The 22,971-nt window shown below is 46.9% G+C and overlaps 1 protein-coding gene across 1 annotated transcript; it reads right to left on the bottom strand.

Moving 5' to 3' along the window:
* Positions 1-1,697: 1,697 nt before the first annotated feature.
* GNAT1 (G protein subunit alpha transducin 1) lies at positions 1,698-22,340 on the bottom strand. Its single transcript, XM_053296807.1, has 9 exons — positions 22,235-22,340; positions 18,495-18,537; positions 16,254-16,395; positions 15,383-15,540; positions 14,096-14,224; positions 8,525-8,654; positions 6,087-6,240; positions 2,251-2,447; positions 1,698-1,812 (listed from the first exon to the last, which is right to left on the bottom strand). The coding sequence occupies exons 1-8, from the start codon at positions 22,338-22,340 to the stop codon at positions 2,257-2,259; spliced, it is 1,053 nt and encodes a 350-aa protein (XP_053152782.1). The 3' UTR covers positions 1,698-1,812; positions 2,251-2,256.
* Positions 22,341-22,971: the final 631 nt, after the last annotated feature.

Below are 22,971 nucleotides of genomic sequence, written 5' to 3' on the forward strand. Positions count from 1 at the left end.
TCTTCAAAATTCTAGTCTTCTAGACCTTATCCTGATGTGTGAAGTACAATGGTGATAACATTTGACCACAAAGTCCATCTTTGGGAGGGACACGGACACACACAGATGTGTGCAGACACATGTGTATGTGTATGTGTGTGTATATGTTATTCTCTGGCCTTTTTTGTGTATTCTAAACCTCAATTCTAAAGGAACTGTATCCAGCAAAAAAAAAACCCAAATAGCTTACGGCCGTTGTTCCTGGTTAATTTGTTGCAGCAGAAGTCAAATTAGAATGGCAGATAATTGCCTTTGGTTTCCAAGGCAGCCTCATGACAGAGGGTCTTGGCTCATGGCTACAGGTCGCCGTCATACTGATGGAAAGCCTTGAGTCTTGTTTTTTTGTTTTGAAAAAAGGGGGGCACAAGGGAAAACCACAGTCTGGGCAAAAGGACCAAGTTAACTATGTTTGTGAACTCTTCTTTCTGGATGGAACTCAGCTAGTGCAATACAATCACAAGAGCGTAAGAAGATCCCTGCTGGATCAGGTCCGAGGCCCACCTAGTCCAGCATCCTGTTTGCTGCCATGGACAACCAGACAGCTCGGGGAAGCCCACCAGCAGAAGATTACGGCAAGCCCGCTCTCCTGCTTTGCTTCCCTGCCACAGATATTGAGAGGTGTATCGTGCCTCTGATGGCCCAACCACTAGTGGCTGTCTCATTCTTTGCCCTTGAAGTGCTGGGTCTAGGGGAGTCAGACTATTCTCATTTTAGATAGCTCTCCGTCCTACAACATTTTAAATACAGATCATTTTTCTTTTAGCTGAAAAAAGTGCATGTTTGCAAATCCATGAAACAAGTAGATACATTGAACCCTTCATTATTTCTACCTTCTCATTGTTAGAATCAGCCTCATGTAGTTGTTTGGGTCAATGTGTTTGTGCAGCAACTGTTGGTGCTACTACATGTATGGAGGCCCCAGAGGATGGGTATTGGAGAAAATGTGAGAAAAACTGAACTGGAGAAAGGGTGGCTAAGGACATGGTTTTCTTAGAGGGAAAGATCACCTAAATCTTGCCTGCAGGCAGTTCCAGGAAGCTTTGTTTTGATTCCAGGAGTAGGGTTTCCAACTCCCTTTTGCAGGTGTTCCAAATGCACTTGGTGTCATTTTCAATCTCTTCCTCTGCTGGAGCTTTGGCAGTGTCCTGTGGCAGGTTCCTGCTAGCATTCTAATGCACTATGCCAACCACCGTAAGAACATGGACGCCTCCACCCTTCTGAAGAAGAAGTGTGTCACAAGATCAAATGAGCTGTACCATGTTAAAGTTGCTGGGAGGACAAGGGAAACAAATTCCATATTAAAAAGTCAGGACTCAGCAAGCAAGTCCATTTTGAAAGGAAAGGCCAGGCAGGCTTACAATTTCCACCCCACAGAGGCACAGCAACAGCCTGGGTGGAGGGAGAGAGTCCAAAACAAAATGCTGGTCTGCTCTTCCTGCTGAAAGCTGAGTGTTAAGAAAACACTTTGATTCCTGGTAGAGGTCAGAACTCAGACAGAGTTAGGAGACTTTCTCTTCCTTCATGGGAATTTATTTGACCTCTGCAGCCAGAGGCAGGTATTAGATGTCCCTTTTTCCTAGAGTCTTTGCTGGCTTCTGCTTCACCTAGCTCACATGAGGGAGAAACTCACTCCCCCATGTGTGGGTCACTACTCCAGACAGCAGCAGTGTATTGATAATGCATCCTGCAGCTTGGGTGAGGGAAGATGGCTTCTCTTTCTCACACTGCTGAACTTGCAGAGCTGCTTTTCACTGGAAGGACCAGAGGTACCTGCTGAAAGAGACTAAAGTCAGGATGGGCAGCAACTGCTCCTGGAGAGGCCACTCTGAGAAGCACGAGGGGTGCTGGGCCAGCACCTCAGCCTCCACCTCCCAAAGTGAACTGCCAGCAAGTTCTGTTGCCAGAGAGACAATCTGGTCTGGCTCTCTTGGCTCCAGCCTGATGGCGACCCAGATGGCATCTGTCGAGGTGCCTGGGGTGCTGCTGCCCCTTAAAGTAAAGGAATCTTGACAGCAACTGCTCTGCGGCAATCCCAAGATGCCAAGAGTTCACCTTGCTGCACAGGAAGGCTGCTCGATCTCATATGATCCAGTCTAGCACAAAAACAGAAAGTGCCTGATCTTACATTCTAAGAACACTGGATGGGTTTGGGAGTCTTAGGTTATTTGTTTCCAATGGCCCTCATCCCTCCAGCCTCGGAGGCAGAAGTACCTGCTGTCAGAAGAGGCCACAGTCCTTCAGGTTCTCCTTGATGATGATGTCTGTGACTGCATCAAAGACAAACTTGACATTCTGTGTGTCAGTGGCACAGGTCATGTGTGAGTAGATTTCCTTCACATCCCGCCTTATGTTCAGCTCCAGAAACTGCATCTTGATGTAGGCACCTGCATCCTCGTAGGTATTTAGCCCTGCATGGACACAGTATCAAGAGATGGTATCAAGGAGGCGCTTCACCTAGGGACTAATGGCGAACTCCAACTCCCATCATCTCCAGTCATGGCATCTGGCACCATCATAGCAAGTTTTTTCCTTTGCCCTTCGAGCAGAAAAGCAGCACAAGGGGTGGGCAGGAACATGGCTGGAGGGGAAAGTGTTAATGCAATCCCTCATCCACTCCTCTCCCTCATTTGAAATACAAGAGGCCCTCTTTATTCGTGCACAAACTTGGAACCCACAAATAAAGAAACCTTACCCCTATGGGGATCCAGAGGTTAGGAGGTTCCTCACTCTTAAAAAATTTCAAAAACCAAAAAAACAGGAAGGGAACAGAAATAAGGGTAGAAAAAAATAGTATCTTGTTCTCCAGGAACCCACCCCAAATCCTCTTATTTTTTGTTTAAAATTTGTTTTTGTTTGTGTAATACAGAAGAGAGCCACAAATTGGTTCTCTGCTTCAAAATGGCATCTGGAAATGACATCAGAAGTTATTTCTGGCCACTCAGAAACTGCAGATAGGCGGAAATTGCCTATATTTCTTGCCACCAATAAAGAAACTGGGTCTCTAAGACCCATCTGAAGATACATGAAACCGTGATCCACAAAAATGCGGATAATGAGGGTCTCCTATATTCCACAGCTATTTTTTATTTCTAAAAAGAGAGTATCATGTCTCTATTACCTCTAGCCTGAAAACCCTGCATTTGGCAAGAGAGGAGGAAAACAATTTTGAAGGCTCAAAATGCAAAGGAATAAATAATTGGAAAGGATAGGAGTGCAGGGTGGGGGATCACAGAGAGAGAAAGAGAGTATAACTCTGGAATAGAGCTGGCAACTAGGGATGGGCATGGAGCCAGTTTGGTGTTTCCTTTCTGGATGTCCGAACCAGTTTGAAGGGCAGGGGGTAGCTTTAAGGGACAGGGAAGGTGCTGCCTCCCCACCAGCCCCTGCCCCGCCACTTTATTCCTGCTGGCACCCTCTAAAAAAAGCAGGCACACTGGGCTGCAGTGTTCATCGCCACGCTCATGGCCAATGTGCACGCACGCATGTCATCAGCCATGAGCATGGCGATTGTGATCAGGGATGCCAGCAGGAACGCTGCAGCCCAGTGGAGGGCACTGGCGGGGTTAAAGCGGTGGGCCGGGGGGGCTGACGGGGAGGCAGCACCTTCCCTGTCCCTTAAAGCTTCTCCCTCCACCCTCCCAGGAGTGCACAAACTGGTTCCCTACACATCCCTACTAGCAACACTAAGTTCCGGTTTAGTGGCAGAACAGTGCGTCGTTTTCCATGGAACACTGAGGCCCTCTAGTGGAAATGTTCTTGTAGAAATATGCTTTTGATGCAGTAGTAGTAACTGGGGAGGAAAAGTCACAAAGGTAAGGCCACCTTCATTGCCAGGTGTATTTAGTGATCAGTGCAAGAGGTTCCCAGAAGGTAACTTGTTCCTCTTACCAAGGGAGCAGAGAGGAAACTCCATTTGTTTTTCCCATGCAATAAATGTTTATGGCAGGACCAAGCAGCACACAGGCAAGTCTTCCAGAGAGAGAACAAAAGGCTTCCAGGTTCAGGCACAGTAGCCTTCCTTGGTAATCATGCGATTCTTTCTAAGTTTTTGACATCACAACAAAATGGGTGGGCATAAGGAGAGTACTCACATTAATTAACTCCTGTTTTCCAGAGGCTTGGGTACACTAAAGAGATCAGGATATGACCCTACAGCAGTGCTGCGCACCTTTGGCCCTCTTGCAGATGTTAGACTGCAACAAGTCCCATAATCCCTGACCTGACTACTGGTCATTGTTACGGAGAATGATGGGAGCAGTAGTCCAACCACACCTGGAAGAACAACGTTGTGCAGCCCTGCCCTAGAGTATCTTTGCATGGTATTATTTCACCCCACTGGGACCGCATTACAGATCTGGTTGGAGAACAGTCTCCTTAGCAGGCAGTCCTTGATGGGAACTGGAGAGAGGGAATGAGGCATTGTTGGTGCTGCTGGATTTCTCAGATGGGATCTTTTGATGCCATCAGCCATGGTGTCCTTCTGGACAGGGCTTGGGAGGTGGTGGCCCACATGATGCACAGAGCTATACCGCTGTACCCCGGAGCTGCTGCAGACTCCTAAGTAGCCCTGACAGTGCTCTGAAAGACTGAGCAGTTGTGCCGCGCAAGTGGTGGTTGTTGCGAATGGTGAAAGCTGGTGCTAGCACTGCATGTGCAACTGCTCATTTGGTGCACCACCAGCGCTGCTTAGGAGTCTGCAGCAGCTGAGGACGGTGGGGGGGGGGCAGGATTACAGAGGCCCAGCATTGGTTTAGAGTGGCTCTGGTCCCCCCAGCACCAACTTCTGGAACTGACCCTCCAGAATGAAACCAGCATGCCAGGGAAATTAAAGCTCAATGGCTGACAGCGACCAATGACATAGGCTGACATATTGTGCAACATTCTGCCTGCCTTGTAACAGAATGTAACGCAGCTGCGGAAACTTGTGCAAAAAACAGTTTCGCGCCATCAGCAGCCACTATTTTCAGCGTCCGTTGATTGCTCAACTGCATTTGAACAGGAGCGCTCTGGTGCAACGGCTGTGTGTCCCTATTCCGTTACAAGGCAGATGGCACATGGTGCAGGCTGTCAGCCACCTGACATACTGCACAACAAGAAGAGGAGTCCACTTCCCAATAACCTGCTCAGTTATCTGGCCACAGCATTCTGGACCAGCTGAAGTTCCCAGACCCTTTTCAAAGGCAACCCTGCATAGGATGTGTGGCAGTAATCCACATGTCAAGTCACTGTGGCCACATCTGCAGACTCCAGCAAGAGATGTAACCCACCTAAATTAGACACTGCTAGCCACGCTTTCCCCTGGGCATCCAGGTTCAAATCCATGTCCAGAAGCACCCCCCAACTCTGAACCTGAGTTTTCAAGGGGAATCATCATACTCCCCTCCAAGACAGGTTGAATTCCTATGCTCACATCAGCAGTTCTATTGACCAGGTGCATGTTCCGGTTAAGCCTTAATCTGTTCACCCTCATCCAGTCTGCTATTAACTTCAGGCACTAATTTAGCCTTCCTGGAAAATGATAGAAGAAAGAGAGAGAGCTGGGTGATCCTGTACCCCAGATGACCTCCTCTAGCAGTTTCATGCAGACGTTAAACAGCATGGGAGACAAAAATGGGTCTCAGTGGAACAAAAAGCAAAGGCAATATGTCAGCCAATGACAGTGGTCAGGTCACTGTCAGCCACTGATCTTTAATTTCCCTGGTGTGCTGGTTTCAAATAGTTAGTTTTTAATATTGTTTTATCTGCTGTCTCTGCCTCCAGTATTTATTGATACTGGTTTCCTACTCCAATTCATCTAAATATATGCAACCTTCCATTTGCTCCCTTGCTGCTCGTTTAGTAAAAATGCTAGACTGCTTCAGACCCAGTCAACCTTTCTCATGTTCCGCTTCTAATCTCCTGGTAACATTTTTCAGATCAATGAATAAAGCACCTACCTTCACTTTCTCTCACCTACCATGCAATCCCTCTGTTTCTATTCATTATAATATGGTTCATAGGATGTAGCCTCACTAGCATCCACACAAATGTGCGTGCTGGGAACTTACCATCATAATCGGGAAAGCAGATGCTGAGGTGAGCCTTCTTGATCTTTTCCTGAAAAACATCTTTCTTGTTAAGGAAAAGAACAATGGAGGTGGTGGCAAAATACCGGTGGTTGCAGATACTGTTGAAGAGGTGCAAGCTCTCGTGCATACGGTTCTGGAAGGAGAAGCAGGACCCCAAGGGCCCTTTCTGTTTCAGCCCGTATCCTAATCCAGTGTTGCCACACTTAATAAGAAACTTGGCTGCTGTGTCTTGCAGCAGGTGAGCACAGCCACCCCTCCCTCTTTTCTACAAAAACTCATAAAAAGCCCAACAGTTGTGTTCTGTATTGAATCAGCTACCCGGAAAGGAATTACAGCAGTGCACATGTCTGGCATGCTTGCTAGGAGAGTCCTTCTTTACAGCAAATGGGATCGTGAGGTGACCTGTGGTTGTTGCTTTAGTAGATTTCAGCATAAATCCCATACATGTACATAGCTTGCAGATGGGGATAGGTGGAATAACTAGAATAACTGGAGCAAGATTTCTGTAGCTGTCTCCTTTGCAAGAGACCCATCGCCTCAGCCCATAGGACAAAACAACAACAACAACCCTCCTGAATAGGTCGCCCTTCCAATCCTTGTTCTGAATAGCTGGGAACTCACGACCTGGTGCAGTGGTCTAATTGTTCTTGTTCCTCCTGTATGTAATTGACTAAAACTATTTCTTCCTCTGAATTGTGCCCATGTAACACCACCATGTTCAACACCACATATCTGACCTCTCTTAAATAGTTACAGCTTCTAGCAGTCTCTACTTTCCACCCTTCAATACACATATTTCCAAGACAGCTTACAAAACTAAGATCAATTTAAAAAGCACAATGATAAGAAAAGCAATAAAACTGGTGAGGAAAACCACACATAAAAGTAGGATAAAAACACGAAGCTGGGGGTGGGGGGGGAGCAAACACCTTAGCAGACAGAATCAAAGCTAAATCCGTTGTGGACAGCTCAAATATTGGGCCAAAGTCCACAAGATGAAGTTCAACAGAGACAAATGCACAAGTACAGAATGGGAGAGACCTGGTCTGGCAACAATACATGTGAAAGGAACCTAGGTGTCTTAGTGGACAGGTAGTTCAACATGAGCCAGCAGTGTGATGCAACTGCTACAAAAGCAAATGCAATCTTAGATTGCACTTACAGAAGCATAGTACTCAAATCACGAGGTGTAAATGTTCCACTCTATTTTGCATCGGTCGGACCTTGCTTGTAATACTGTGTCCAATTCTGGGATGCAGATTTTAAGAAGGATGTAGTTAATCTATAATAAGTTCAGAGAAGGGCTACAGATTATAAGAGGTCTGAAAACCAAATCCTATGAGGAATGGTTGAAGGAGTTATAATGGGAGAGGAGAGCTGGTCTGGGAGAAGAGAGCTGGTCTTGTGGTAGCAAGCACAACTTGTCCCCTTAGCTAAGCAGAGTCTGCCCTGGTTGCATATGAATGGGAGACTTGATGTGTGAGCACTGCAAGATATTCTTACAGGGGATGGAGGTGCTCTAGGAAGAGCATCTAGGTTCCAAGTTCCTAACTCCAACCCTAACCCTAACCCTGGCGTCCCCAAGATAGGACAAGATTTTTTTTTTTAATAGGACAAGATTTTTTTTATTGAACCAACAAACTACCAAAGCATACAGTACGTTGCCAAAGCACAATTATATACAAAGTGGTTGTTTGTACATGATATATCTACAAAGATTTATACACAAGGATTTGGAAACCCCAAGATAGGGCTGAGAGAGATTCCTGCCTGCAACCTTGGAGAAGCTGCTGCCAGTCTGTGTCTGTGTAGATAATACTGAGCTAGATGGACCAATGGTCTGACTCAGTATATGGCAGCTTCCTATGTTCCCAAGGAGTTGGCACAGCTAGGCCAAATCTTCAGTCTACCATTCATTTACTAATTTTGACAGCCGAGGTGTAAAGCAGTGTTCTTCACTGTAAGGCCCAGAGGCCAGTGGCTGGCCCCCTAGGTAACTGTTTATTGAGCCTGTCTGAAGCTCCTGCTGAATCTGAAATTGCTGCAAAGCCCCCCTGGCACCATGTGTAGGTGACCATTCCCATTGTACAGTGCTGTGCTTTACATAGGGCTGTGGGTGCTCCTTTAAGGGAAACGGAGCCCTCTTGAGCTCCTGCACCATCTTGGAAGGCATGCACTAAGCGCTGGGGAGTATAGCCCTTCCCAGCACTTTCCCCACAGAAGTCTTAAGTGAGGGCTCCTAAAGGGCCTTCCCACCACTGAGAAAAGCACGGCACTGTGCAGAGGTCAGCAGCACAGTGGGAAATGGCTCTCACATTGAAGGATTTTTGTTTTTGTTTTTGTCCAAGTGGCCCCGCTTGAAAAGTAGTGAAGCTCACAGGTCTAAAGGGTTTGAAATGGCCTGAGATGCTACTTACGACTTCATCATCCTCCACCAGGACCATGTCATAGGCGCTGAGGGCAGCAATGAAGATGATGCAAGTAACGCCTTCAAAACAGTGGATCCACTTCTTACGTTCCGAACGCTGCCCCCCTACGTCAAACATCCTGCCAGAAAGATAGAAGAGAGACACTCCTAGGCCACCTCGCTCAATGTGGCACCCCCGTGTGTTGCTGCTTGTAATGCTAGAGGAAAGGTTTGTAGTGACCCACAAGGATGCAACACAGTGGCCCACATTTTTCACCAACAACATGCAGCATGGAAGTATCTGGGCAGAAGAAGCGGTGTGCAGTCGCAGGGAGCTTTCAGTATACCTGCAGTGAGGACTTCTCCTGCACATGAGCAGGCACAGAGAGGGAGGGGAACAATTTTTTGCTTCTCTCCCCTCACTGCAAAAAGATCTTTCCATTCCCTCTGTGTGTGCTCAGCGGCAGGAGAAGCCCTCACTGCAGTACGCTGAAGGCTCCCTGCAAAGGCACAGCCCTTCTGCCCACCTACCTCCATGCAGCATGTCGGCCACTGTTCTTAATACTGCTGTGGAGGAAGAACTACCCATCAAACTGATGGAGATTTATCTCCACGCTCCTAGGCCCATTTTGTTGTGTTGGGGTATTTAAGTCATGGATGATACAGGCACAAGATATGGAAAGAAACCTATGGCCATAATCTATATATTTATTTCTCTTAGACATACCTGCACTAATCCCATGGATGGCACCTCTTGCGAGAGTTTGGAGAGCTGCTGGATAGCGACAGGGACAATAGCGACAGGGATGGGCAGCCGGTCGGCGGGCCGGGAATTCATGGTGGCGGTGGGTGGGCAAATGACAGCGCTGGACAGTGGGAGAGCGAGAAGGCAATGGCGGTGGAGGTGGATGGGGAGGAGGAGGCGGAGGTGGGCGGGGACTGGGAGGAAACCAGCGGGCAGGTGAGGAGGAGGAGGAAGTAAATGGTGAAAGGGGCAAGTGGCCAGGCAGGAGGGGGGAGACAGGGTGGGTGGGAGAAAGCTGTGACAGGTGGGGGGGGAGGAAACTAGTCAGGCGGGGAGAACTAGAGGTGCAGTTGCTCTGTGCCTGGCCCAGCTAGTAATAATTTAATGTCTGCAATGGAGATTTCACTTGTACCCATATAAAGTGGGCCTGGGTTAAAATCCTTTCTCATGTCTTATCCCTTAATTTTCATTCCTTCCCCAAAGGGGAAAGTCCATAGAAGTCATAAAGATGCTTCATTTCTTGCACTCATGCCTTGACTGACAATATTAGGAAGGGGCGGCTGACTGAGCCCTTTTGCAGAGCTTAGCAACAATAGGTGGTCTGAGAATGACACAGCCTCCATCAGAGGCAACCAGACACTTGGCAGATAGAATTGACCAATCTGCCAAACCAAGAGTGAAATAAAGGCTGCCAGTCACAGAAGTTCACTCCAGGAGATTGGATTTCATTTCCCCCCATTTGGCCATCCTGTGCTAAGAAGCCTAACCCTGGCAAGTGCCAGGTGTCCTATAGACTAGGTTTGGTATCTTACCAGTAGTGAGTATGATGGGTGGACCAGTCCAGAAACAGTGGCTGACATGAGGTGTAGCATTACAGAGGGGCAATGCTGCGCAGCCGGCCTGTTGCAGACTTTGCACTGAGGAAACCTGCAGAAGCACTGGTTGCACAGCTGCCCCCTGTTCTGCACAGTCCCAACACTCCCTTTGAAGTCCACAACAGCCCTGCAGTGCAGCATTATGCTTCCATAATGCTGTGCACCAGATCAACCAGAGATTTCCAGTGGGGAACCTATAGGACATGCATTGGCCACTCTGTAAGAGGGGACCTCTTAGGTCACCGTAACCTTCAAGTCTCCCATATCACACCTATGTTAAATTATATTTGTAGTGGTGAAGTCTCTGGCACTGATTGGCTGAGCTGGTTCATGAACATTCCAGCTGCTGCAGAGTCTGTAAGAGAAGAGGAAGATGAAAGCCCAAGGAAAGGAATAGCTTCACAGAGCAGGCCGATTCCTTTGAAACATCCCAAGGAGGTAAGGAAGCTAAGGGAGCCCAGAGGCAAGATGTGTGAAGGGAGGGTGCAACGTATGAAATGGACGGAGGAATTAAAACCTGAGGGAAGAAGAGAAGGAGGCATGAGGGAAAGGGCTCAGAAGAAGTAATGAAGGCAAGAAGGAATTAATGAGACAAAGGGTGCGTTGACTAAGGTCAAGGTGAGCTTCATATTGTTGTGATGGGAGGGAGACTCAAATGCTAGATGGTCTGGTGAAGTGCCTGAATTAGAAGCAAAGGCACCACCCCCAGCCTCCCTACCTTGTCTAATGGCCCCCATAGCTATTGCTTTTAGAAGGTTATCGGGTGCATTTTAGCAAAAGTTGGGAATAACTGAGGCGTTCTTAACTTAATTAGCAGCTCTCCTGCCATTTCCTCCATAATTTGAACAATGGCTCTCTGCCCAAGAGATTTCAGAGAGCTGAAAAGAAGAAATCCAACGAAGCAAAGGGTGGTAGAGACATGAGTCCAATTCAGACATTAGGCTGCACGGGTGTACAGATGTCTGTGTGAATGACTGCACCTGTGCTCATTTCAAAAGTGAACCTGGATACAAGCCTTTCAGTTGTACGGTACAGATAGAAAGTGTACTTCCAATCTACACAGGAAGCACACTCCCTGCTAACAGAGCAAGGAGGCACCTTTTAAAAGCGGTGATTCTCTTTTCTGAGCAGGGGGAGAACAACTGGCCCTATCAATCCCCAGCACAGCACCCCTCCAGTGGCTGTTGCTGGTGCCTATCTTATGTTTCTTTTTTAAAATTGTGAGCCCTTTGCAGACAGGGAGCCATTTTATTTTATTTGTTTATATCTATGTGTAAACTGCTTTGGGAACTTTTGTTGAAAAGCAGTATATAAATATCCATCGTATTCATATTTGTATGCTGTACCTGCATTTAGCATAAAATGTGAATGACTGTTCCTGTGTACACTGTACACTTGTCATGCGAGTGCTGAATGTGCTGTGTGGATGGGCCTGTGGTGCTGAAGGAAAGTAGAATTGTGGCAAACCCTCATCCAGAAGCAGGCAGAGGTGTGTGCTATTGGCAGGAAGAAATGGGCAGGCAAGAGAAGGTGGAGGGCTAAGGACCGTGGGCACTGTGCAGAGTTGCTGGGCCCAGCATCTGGCAGGATTAGTGCATCTTTCAGAATGGCTACCAGAAGAATTCTGCTCGTTAAGGCTTTTACTGCCCATTTGGCAGTGTGACATGGTAACTCTAAATTGGGGCAATATGTGTGAGAACTGAGAATGGTAGTGGGGTTGAATTTCACACAATGATTGGAATTAACCTGCTGGTCCTTTGGCTTCCTACTTCTAGCAACATTGTCCCTGCCATATTGGGATGTACAGCACGTGATGGCTTGTAAAATGTTGGTTTTGAAATGGAACCTCTAAAGCAGGTTGCTTAACCCACAAACCAATTTCAGATGGGAGAACTTGAAGACCCAAGTTAAATGTATTGTATGAGAATAGGTTACTCTCATGAATAGAAGTCATAGAAAGGAGCACTAACAAGAAAGGCAAATGAGCGGCAAATGGGGAGCTCGCTGCTTGGGGATGAGAGGGACAAATCAAAATTGCTGTTACTTTTATTTCATTTCATTTTTAAAGGACAAATTCGGAGTCCTGCGATTTTAACTGTTTATCCCTAGGGGGCGCTAAATCCTCACAAAAAGAATTTAAATTTGGCAAGGTTCTATGACAGCAGCAGGAACATGAGCGAGCTCTACATATGCACATATAATATGCACATATAATAGGGCAGGTTAGTATAGATTTGGTTTAGCTTCCCTAGCCTTTTATATACTGTACCTGCCCAAAAGCTATATGTCAGCAATCCCTCAAAATCTGTCAAACCACCTATTCTGGACGATGTCTGCACTCTGCAGGGCTGAGGGGTGACATGGGACAGACGAGTGTGGAAGAGGCAGGAGATATGTGCAAAACACAGCACAAGAGGCATTCCAGTGCATTGATTTCTCAGGGCACCTTGGTAGCTAGTTCACACGGTAAGTCTTACCACAACTTAATTTAGGCTGCAACCTCACAATGCGCCACGTTTTCCTGCCTATGCTTCACATAATTGAATGAGAGGAGCTGGGACATACAATAGCATCAGGGCTGATGAAATTTCTGAATTTCAGTATGGCTCTCCCCATCACAATAAAATGGTGAAAGAACCAAGTAGCACCTGTCAAACCTTCCGCAATGGTGTGGCTGTTGAGGAGACCTAACTGTACTTTAAAGCAGAAGTAGATAATCTTATCTGGTGCTGCATGTTGTCCTGTGGTCATTACCACAGTCCTGGGGAAAAAGAGGGACTTTTTGGCACACAAAAACCCAAAAAGGGAGAGGAAAACCTCACAAAATCCCACTGCATTTTGATCATCTTATTCAGGGGCACTCAAAACCCCACTCTGTCCTCCACAAGCTCTATGGTCGAGATGAGTTGGGCAAAATAAATCAATAATCTTGTACGCCACTTCTTAATGGCTTTCCCATTACCACCATCCTGCCTGGGCCACAATATCCCACCCCAATCCACCAACATTCCCATTACATGAAGGAGTAACACCATAAAGGTTTGACAGGAGCTGGTTTGTTCTTTCACCAAGGAGAGGATTGCTGGTCTTGGGGTAGCAAGTATGACTTGTCCTCTTAGCTAAGCAGGGTCCACCCTGGTTGCATATGAATGGGAGATACATGTGAGATTCCCCTTAGGGGATGGGACCTCTGGGAAGAGCATCAGTATGCTTGCATGCAGAAAGTTCCAGGTTCCTTCCCTGGCAGCTTCCTATGTAAGGTGTTCTCTTTAAATGTTCCATTCTACTAGGATCTCACATGCTCTCTCAGAGTGAGAATGCTCACCATTTTCCATCCACCTTCCCACACATAAATGCCCAACAGTTCCAGAACGTTCTGTTCCAGAACGTTCTCCATTGGCTGATATTTTTCCCTGAGAAAAAAGCCTATGGCTCGACATGCAGTGAACCTAATTGTATAATTATTTTTCAGCTTAGTTTTTATTTCACAGCATACAATTAAAGCTAAACTAACACTTTTTCAATTGGCCAGGAAGCAAAAGGGTTAGGCAAAGCACAGCTCAAACAAATATTTAACCCCATACACACGATAACAAAGGTAAAGATGATAGTGACAAGGTCACACCCCGCCACCAACAGTCATAACAAGAAGCCTTTATAATGTGCTTCTCCCAGATGCTCAAATCGCTTCCCATTCATTCTCTCTGTAGTCCTCATCACAACAGCACTATCAAACAGGCAAATGCTAATGTAATTTTACAGATGGACTGGTGGGGCGGAGCTAAGATTGGCCCAAGTCCAGCCAGCAGTTTTGAATGAGTTGACTTGAAATGATAGATTTTGGCCCGTAACTCATAGGAGTTATGCTATACGGGTTAATCCATTGCAATGGCTGTCATCACTCAGGCTTCTCAAGCTCTCATATTAGTAGGCTGACAACCTGCCCCAACCTGCACAATACCTGAAGTTGAGGTCCTTGAAGGAAAACTGGGTTTCAATGATGCCTGTGGTCTTGACCCTGGAGCGGAGAACATCCTGCTCTGTAGGGACATATCCAGCGCCTACCAGGCGCGGCACATCACTCAGGTAACTGTGAATGTAGAAAGGTCTGCAGTCTGAATTCGCTCTGGGAGACTCCTGGCCTGTAGAGTGGGTGGTCTAATCTCCAGTCTCCCCGTGGGTTAGACAAGGTCCTAACCTTTCGCCCAATGAGCAGTGCTCTTTAAGAAGCAGAGGGAGGGGGAGTGTGTGGGAGGGGGTATGTGGCAGCCTGTGTCCAGACAGCACCACATCAAGGCCAGAGAATCATAGGAAGCACTCCTCTGCAACCTGGCACAGATATCCAAATCCGCAAAGCTTGTTGATTTCAAAGCTTCTTGATTTCAGTCTGTCGTCTTTCTCAGAATCACTCTATATCAGTGATCTTTCACTGTTTTTCAAACGGGGGCCACTTGGGCAAGAAACCTTCACAGTGAGAACCATTTCCCACTGTGCTGACCTCCACACAGTACTGCACTTTTATCAGTGCTGGGAGGGCCTTTATGAGAGATGATGAAGCCTTCTCTTTAGAGCTCTAGGAGGGAAGTGATGGGAGGGGCTACATTTCCCAGCACTCTGTCCACACCTTCCAAGATGGTGCCGCCTCCCGCCCCGTGTGCATTGGGCAAAGTGCAGCACTGCATGGTGAGAATAGTTCTCTCCGCATGGTGCCAGCGGGACTGGGCAGAGTATTCCACTCTGGCTGAAGCTTGTCACACAGGCCCAATAAGCAGTTCGTCAGGGGGCCACACTTAGAATTGATGGGGGCCACCACCACTGGCCCCTGGGACTTACAGTGAAGAACACTGCTCTACATCTCACAGTGTGACCATTACAAGGAGGGGGAGACTCTTTGCCAGTCACAGCCAGTGGAGGGGGGCATGCTGCCAAAACACTGCCCCAAAGAAGGCCATTCTCCTCTGGCATTCTCTACTGCCCTATGGAGCAGGGACAGTCTCCATCTTTCCATCAGGTCAAAATGTAGGAATCTATCTACAAAAATGCCTAACTTCATACTGGTGATAAGTAATGGTGGGCAAACTGTCCTCATTTAGATTTGGATGGGTCACTGAGAGTGGGGAGGGATGTGTGTCTCCAGGTGCACACCCAGTCTCTGCAGTTCTAATTCGGCCAGGGATTATCTTGCACACCCATGACGATGATCTCACACAAGCTTTGGACTCAAGGGGTACAACCAAAGGGCTCCTACTAGCCGGCCGAGTCATTCAGCTGGTACTCTGAGGCCCTCTCAAAGCAAGCCTGGATGCCGGTGTCCTCCCAGAGTCGGCAGATGATGTCAGAGATCTCCTTAGGCATGGTGCCCTCTTCAATGGTGTCAGCTAAGTGCAGCAACTTGCGGGAATCATCCTATAATTGAGACAGGAGAGGGAGCTCAGTGGGATGAGACACCTCCTCTGTATTTTATCCCTGTACCCACAAGGCCGAGTGCAGAAAGAAGATTCATCTTCATACTGCACCTCATACTCCTAGAGTTCTTCATTCTTCTGATACCCATCTTTTACTTAGACCAGATATTATACCTGTTGTTAATCAATTTTATTACAGCCATAGGCCATACAAAAGACATAAAAAAGCATTAAACAAAACATTACACATAGTAAACAGAATAAAACAGTAGGCTCATATAAATTTGACCTTAAACAAGATCTTAATCTAATAGCAACACAGAAGAATTTTGCCACCACTTTAGTGACCTCATTACACCTGTTGTTTCATGTCTCTGTCCATTTTATTTAGTGATAAATAATGGAACCTATGGAACTCATTGCTTCCAGATATTTGAATAATCCAGTTCCTTCTACTCTGTAAAAATCACTAACACATACTTTTTTGTATATGGAAATACTTTATTTTTATTCGGAAGTATTTTAATTTAATGCTTTTTGTTTCCATTGTGTTGCCTTACTCCTTCCCTTTTTCTTTTCCTCAAGCATTTATTTGAATTGTAAGAGCAGAGTTCTGTTGTTTTTATTATACATGCTTTTTAATTCTCTGTTTTTCTATGGTAGAGCATCTTAGATTTTTAAGGTGCTTAAGAATAGAATTAAAATTTGACCCACCTGCCTGGCTGAGTCTCCATATTGGATGCTGAGTATGCCCATGGCCCTCACGATGGCCAGCATGGACTGCAAGGTGTTGCTGTAGATAACGGAGATGAACTCCAAGCACTCCTCTAGGGAGTAACCATCCTGATGGATGATTCTGTGGGAGAGAAGAAGAAAGGAATGTCAAAGCTCTCAAGAGCGATGGGTTGCCCTGGACATTGTCAGGACCGGATCCCACAGCACGTCTTGAACTAGTGACTTGAGGGCTATCAGGAGGGGATTCCTCTTATGGGCCATCTCTAGACAAAGGAACTGCAGAAAGGCAGCAAGGAAGAGTCTTTGCACAACTGAACAGGTTTGATGGCCTTGGCAGATCCTAACTCATAAGACCGTATGAAGAGCCCTGCTGGATCAGGCTAAAAGCCTACCCAGTCAAAGTGTCTGGGTCAAGCCTCCTTATGGGTGTGAGCAGCCAGGAGGTAGCAGTTGTGGAAAAGGCCAATTCTATGCTTGGAATCATTAGGAAGGGGATTGAAAATAAAACGGCTAATATTATAAAGCCCTTATACAAAACCATGGTGCGGCCACATTTGGAGTACTATTGAGTCACTGTACCTCAAAAAGGACGTTGTAGACTGGACTGGACAAGGACTGGACAAGGTGCAGAAGAGGGCAACCAAGATGATCAGGGGCCTGGAACACCTGCCTTACAAGGTAAGGCTGCAACACCGGGGGCTTTTTAGTTTAGGAAAAAAGACAACTGAGGGGCAACATGATAGAGGTCTATAAAATTACACATGGTGGATCTCATCACATTCAGTCTCTCTCATCAAATTAGAACCAGGGGTCATTCCATGACACTGATTGCCAAGAAATGTAGGACTGACAAAAGGAAGTTATTTTTCAGACAACACTTAATTAACCGATGGAATTCTCTACCACAAGATGTGGTGACAGCCAACAGCCTGGACAGTTTTAAGAAGGGCTTAGATAGATTCATGGAGGACAGGTCTATCAGTGGCTACTAGTCTGATGGCTATAGGCCACATTCAGCCTAAGCAGCAAGATGTCTCTAAATACCAGATGCAGGGGAGCAACAGCAGGGGAGTGGGGCTGGGTAAGAACATTTGTACCTCTCTTATCTGCCTGCCCACCCACCCCTTAGAGGATTCCACACCCACCCCGTACTTTCAAAGGGAATCCTCACTGGATTCCCCTTTACAAGTATTAGCCGCCTGAACAGCTGAACCGGTTTGGTCAAAAGGACTGGACCAGCCAGCCAGTTCGACCAAATCTGTTCGGCAGCCTGCGGTCCAGCTCAAATTTGAGCCGATTTTTGGTTTGTGCACACCCCTACAGGAGAGAGGGCATGCCCTAGCCACCTCTTGCCTGTGGGCTTCCCAGAGGCATCTGGTGGGCCACTGTGTGAAAGGATGCTGGACTAGATGGGCCCTGGGCCTGATCCAGCAGGGCTGTTCTTCTGTTCTTCTGTGGCCTGCCCTCACTGCCAGTGCCTTGCCCCTAATTGCACAGGCACAGGATCCAGGGCCAGCCCAACGCATGTGTACGCTTGAGGCTGACACAAATATTGCCACTCCCCTCAAACTGCTCCCAGCACCGGCAGAGCCAATGTAACCCACTTCACTCACTAGCCCCACACACCTGCCTCCAACACCCAAGCGAGATGTGCTCTGCACGTCACCACATACTCCTGGACTCTCCATACTGCCTTTCTAGTTAGTTGGCAGCAGCACTCCGGCTCTCCCTTCAACTAGGTCGCTTTCCTGCTGTGCTGGGTGTGCTGTGCAAACACCCTGGGAGTGCACCCTGGGAGTGCTGTAATAATAAATGGAGCAATGGTTATAGTGGGCCATTCTGGATGGGAAGGCATTTGGGTATGTCACAATTCATTCATTCATTCGATTTCTGTACCACCCTTCCAAAAATGGCTCAGGGCGGTTTACACAGAGAAATAATAAATAAATAAGATGGCTCCCTGTCCCCAAAGGGCTCACAATCTAAAAAGAAACGCAAGATAGGTACCAGCAACAGTCACTGGAGGTACTGTGCTAGGGTGGAATAGGGCCAGTTACTCTCCCCCGGCTAAATAAAGAGAATCACCATGTTAAAAAGTGCCTCTTTGCCAAGTTAGCACTGCTGTGTCCATAAATTCCTGTTACTATAGTTGTACAACTGTCCTTCTTTCAGAATTGCTGTAGGGAAGGGCCAGGACGTGCTGCCTGTGCAAACACTTACTTCATTTGTTTGACAATGGTGCTTTTGCCTGATTCTCCAGCCCCTGTTGGAATAAAAATGGAAAGGAAAGAGATCAATCTCTAGCTATCCCAGAAAGCTGGTTCCATCTCTGGCACAAAATCCACAGCTGAGGGCACCCTGTTGGGAAATCAAAGGAAACCATTCACAAAGGCACTATTACTAAATCAGTGCCAAACCCTATGTATGTATGTATGTGGCCAGCCTACTTCGGGCTCCTCGGATCTTCCTTCCCTCAAACTGCAGTGAACTCATTCTAATGTCTGATGGCTCTCTGAAGGAAGGAGACATCGTTCTGTGTTGGTGCCTATGTCTTGCATGTAGAAGGTTTCCAGATTCAGTCACTGGCATTTCCAGTCTAAGGGTCTCAGCTGAGGATGCCCTTGGCCTAAGGCCCTGAAAGGCCACTGCCAGTCAGAGCAGATACTACTGGCTAGCTTAGATGACTTAGTGCCAGAGTAGACAAGGTTGGATTAGGTGGGTCAATCAACTGACTCATTTGTCAGTGCCCTATGGCAAAACTATTCTCCATATCCATACATAGAAAAGAACATATGGAGGGGGAGCAGGGTCACACCTCTAGCTCTGCCTCTGACCTCCACGTGTTCAGTAGAAGGTAAAGATGACTTCTGTGCACATACAACTGTGCATAGGGCCAAGCACCCTGGTGCAATCAGTTCCCAAGTGCAAATGCAGATCTCCACAGACATCCAGTTGTACATGCATAGAGCCAGTTCTCAGCTTGCGTTGAATGTGTGGAGGATGGGATGGGGCCAGCAAGCATAGCCTCCCCCCGCCACTCCTCCCACATTCAGTCTGTGCATGGAGGGAAGGCAAACATAGGGATCACAAGTAAATTTAAATTATTTCAGTCCCTCACATGATACATTGCCATTCATTCTCCATTTTAGGAACCATCACAACTTTCTTGTCATATCTCTCTCTCTCTCTCTCTCAACCTTCTTGCAGTTTTTCTGCACTGATCAGCTTATTTTAAGCTTTAGATTATGAAGTGTTTGTTCATTTCTTTATTGACTTTTTAAAAAGTTTGTATACAGAGGATGAGTTTGCAAGAGTTGAGCTTTGAGATCAAAGTACTACTCAGCTCCCTTGCAGGATACATAATTTAAGATAATTAGCATAAGGAAAGCAAACTTAGCAAATTTAGTAGAAATTATACATCAGAACACACACCCTGAGCCCCTTCAATTTGCTTCAGTAACTTTAACATATGGAATTATGAAGCATGTTAGTGGTTTTGCATTTAACACATGTTGAGAATGAACAACAATCAGAGCACCTGACCTAGTTTTACAGGCTGGAATTTCAGTAAGAAGTGAAGGAAAATGCTTCATTTTGAGAGGACTTACATCTAGGGTTGCCAGATTTTCAACCAGCTACTTAAGTGGCACAGTGGGGAAATGCTTGACTAAGAAGCAGAAGGTTGCTAGTTCGAATCCCCGCTGGTACTAGATCGGGGAGCAGAGATATACGAAGATGCTGGAAGGCATCATCTCATACTGTATGGCTTTACTGTAATTGTGCCATTTGCATCAAACTGACATTTGGAAGAGGTGTCTTCATGCCATGAAAAGCTTAACTTGCAGATGTCTGTACATTACCCTGCTGTTTGGTTCAGGCTGGATTCTTCTCAGTTGACAACCCCTATCCAAGTCTTTTATTGTTTTCAAATGTTGCCAGGTGTGTTAGAAGAAAGAAGAAACAATTCTATATGTGATGACAGAAGCCATCACCCTGGTTTCTATTGCTGATTGCCAACCTGCTTTATTTAGGTAGGCTATAATAATGCGCTTCTCTCTGTACATGGCTCTGGTTAGTGTCATAGCAAGTGAGCTGTGGGAAATTACACGGCCCCAAAGGTTTCTGGGTAAGATGGCTAAAGACTGTTCACCTTTATGACAGAGCTAATGAGATCTGGACCATAGGAAGCTTAGCTGCATACCTAGGAGAGAAGGAGCCACGCAGGTACACTAATTTACGGGAGGAATGGGGAGGAGAGGCAGTGGGCTGCTACCTCCAGTGGGCTGTATGGAGAGCCCTCAGTTAAAGTTTTGGCTAGCGGCAGCAGCCTTGCCTTGCCCCCACTTTAGAAGAACCAACCCCCAGCCCAGTGATGAGGAAGGAAGGAAGGAAGGAAGGAAGGAAGGAAGGAGAGAGAGCTGTTGTAATAATGCCCTGGGCTCCCTCAGTACTGCACTGAGAATGTTCTTCAGTCTGCTAGGGCAAAATTGTAGAGGAAATGGCAAACGCTGCTGTAGAAAGAGGATGGATGAGTGGCCCAACAACCTCTTAACTCTTTTCCATGCTCTTCATACACAGCAGTAATTTTTGTAAAGCACTTTCAGAGAGTGGGACTCCATACAGCAGTGCAGTTGTAACCCTATGCAAGGGAGGATTGTGGTCATGGGAGTGAGTTGATCCAGCAGATGCCTTATCAAGGATGCACTGGTGGCGGGGGGGGGGGCAGGGGAACAAAACCTGGATGAACAGTAGAGAGAGCAGACATGATTACTGTTCTGTGGTTACACTGGGTACTAGACCTGCATTCCTCTCCAGCAATATACATCTAAATCCTAAGGGGTGACAGGATAAGTAACCTTCAATAGGAGCAATTGGGAGGGTGGATTGCAATATCCAGCAGAAATGTCAGTTTAAACCAATGAGGGAGCTATGAATCAGGCAGCTCTAAAGCACACAGTCCTGGCATCTAAGGAAATCTCTGTGAGGCAGCAATAGCTCGACAATGAGCTCAGACACCACGATGCACCTAGCTGATGCACCTACAGCATCCTCCTCTAACTGTCTCTAATACATACCTATTATATTCCCCTTGTGCCTCTACAATACACACAGGACTGCAGTTAAAGCATTATCATAGCACTACCTGCTTTCTAGCCACCTTAAGTGGTGCAGCGGGGAAATGCTTGACTAACAAGCAGAAGCTTGCCAGTTCGAATCCCCGCTGGTACTGTATTGGGCAGCAGCAATATAGGAAGATGCTGAAAGGCATCATCTCATACTCTGCAGGAGGGAGGCAATGGTAAACCCCTCCTATCAAAAGAAAACCACAGGGCTCTGTGGGTGCCAGGAGTCAAAATCGACTTGATGGCACACTTTATCTTACCTGCTTTCTATGAATCCATATAGCAAATGCAGCCATAAAACTGAATAATAGTATCACCAGGCCCATTTTGCTTTTCTATATGTTGATGGGCCATAAGACCTCCAGGGTAATAGGAACATAGGAAGTTGCCTTTTACCAAGTTACCTTGGTCCATCTGTCTCAGTACTGACTGGCAGCAGCTTCCCCAAGGTTGCAGGCAGGAGTCTCTCTCAGCCTTATCTTGGAGATGCCAGGGAGGGAGCTTGGAACCTTCTGCATGCAATCATGCAGGTGCTCTTCCCAGAACGGCCCCATCCCCTGAGTGGAACATCTTACATTGCTCACACATGTCGTCTCCTATTCAAATGCAAACCAAGGTAGACCCTGCTTAGCTAAGAGGAGCAATCATGCTTGCTATCACAAGACCAGCCATCATTGCACTGAGGATCTGCTCCATCCATTTCAACCTGGAATGACTTTGCATATGCCCCTCACCCAGACATTCCACAGAGAGTACTGTGCTAAGGAGGACTGGAGTACTTGATGGCACACACATGGCCCAGGCAAGGCCTCCATGACTTCTTGGGGGTGCACTTACCAAGAAGCAGTAGCTTGACAGTCCTGGCATCCTTCTCAGCATCTTCCTTCAGCTTCTTCTCCAGTTCACGGGAGTGTTTTTCCTCAGCGCTAGCGCCAGCGCCCATTGTCTGGTTGCTCCTACCCCTTTTTGTTCAGCAAGAGAAGCAAAATCCCCCCAAAGCCCCCTGGGGCCTCCAGTGCTTTTGCTCTGTTGTACCCTTTTTCTTTTGCTTGGCCTTAACTCCAGGAGAACCTGTGGCTCCCTCCCCTTTCCAGCAACAGCCACTTTCTAACTCAGGGGGATTTTGCCACCCATAGGAACCAGATGCTCAGTACTGCCCAATGTGAAGCAAGGTCAGAGGAACAATGCCAGGTATGGTGCATCAGCAAAGCCTCCCCTTTTCTTTAATCTGACTTGTTCTGCTCAGCAGCTTAAAGTTGTTCTTGAGATAAAGTCCCTCAAATCCCTCCACATGCTAAACTCAGCAGTTTCCATCTGCTCTCGTTCTGGAGGGAATCACAAGCACTTCATAAAGGCATTTCTCCACCTCCATGCCTCATTTCCACTGCTATGTCCATAGGGGGTAAAGTAGTTACGGGTTTCAAGAAGACCCACATGCATTAGACTCATTCTGGCTTGATGAAGTTCTTTTAGCACACTATGAAAGAGGATGGTTAACTAAGGTTGGCCTGCTTCAAGAAATTTCCCATCATCAGGAGAAATACTATGAAATACAAGGGGCAGAAAATACCAAG

The sequence above is a fragment of the Hemicordylus capensis genome, chromosome 2, assembly GCF_027244095.1.
Source record: "Hemicordylus capensis ecotype Gifberg chromosome 2, rHemCap1.1.pri, whole genome shotgun sequence".
NCBI classification, from domain to species: Eukaryota; Metazoa; Chordata; class Lepidosauria; order Squamata; family Cordylidae; genus Hemicordylus; species Hemicordylus capensis.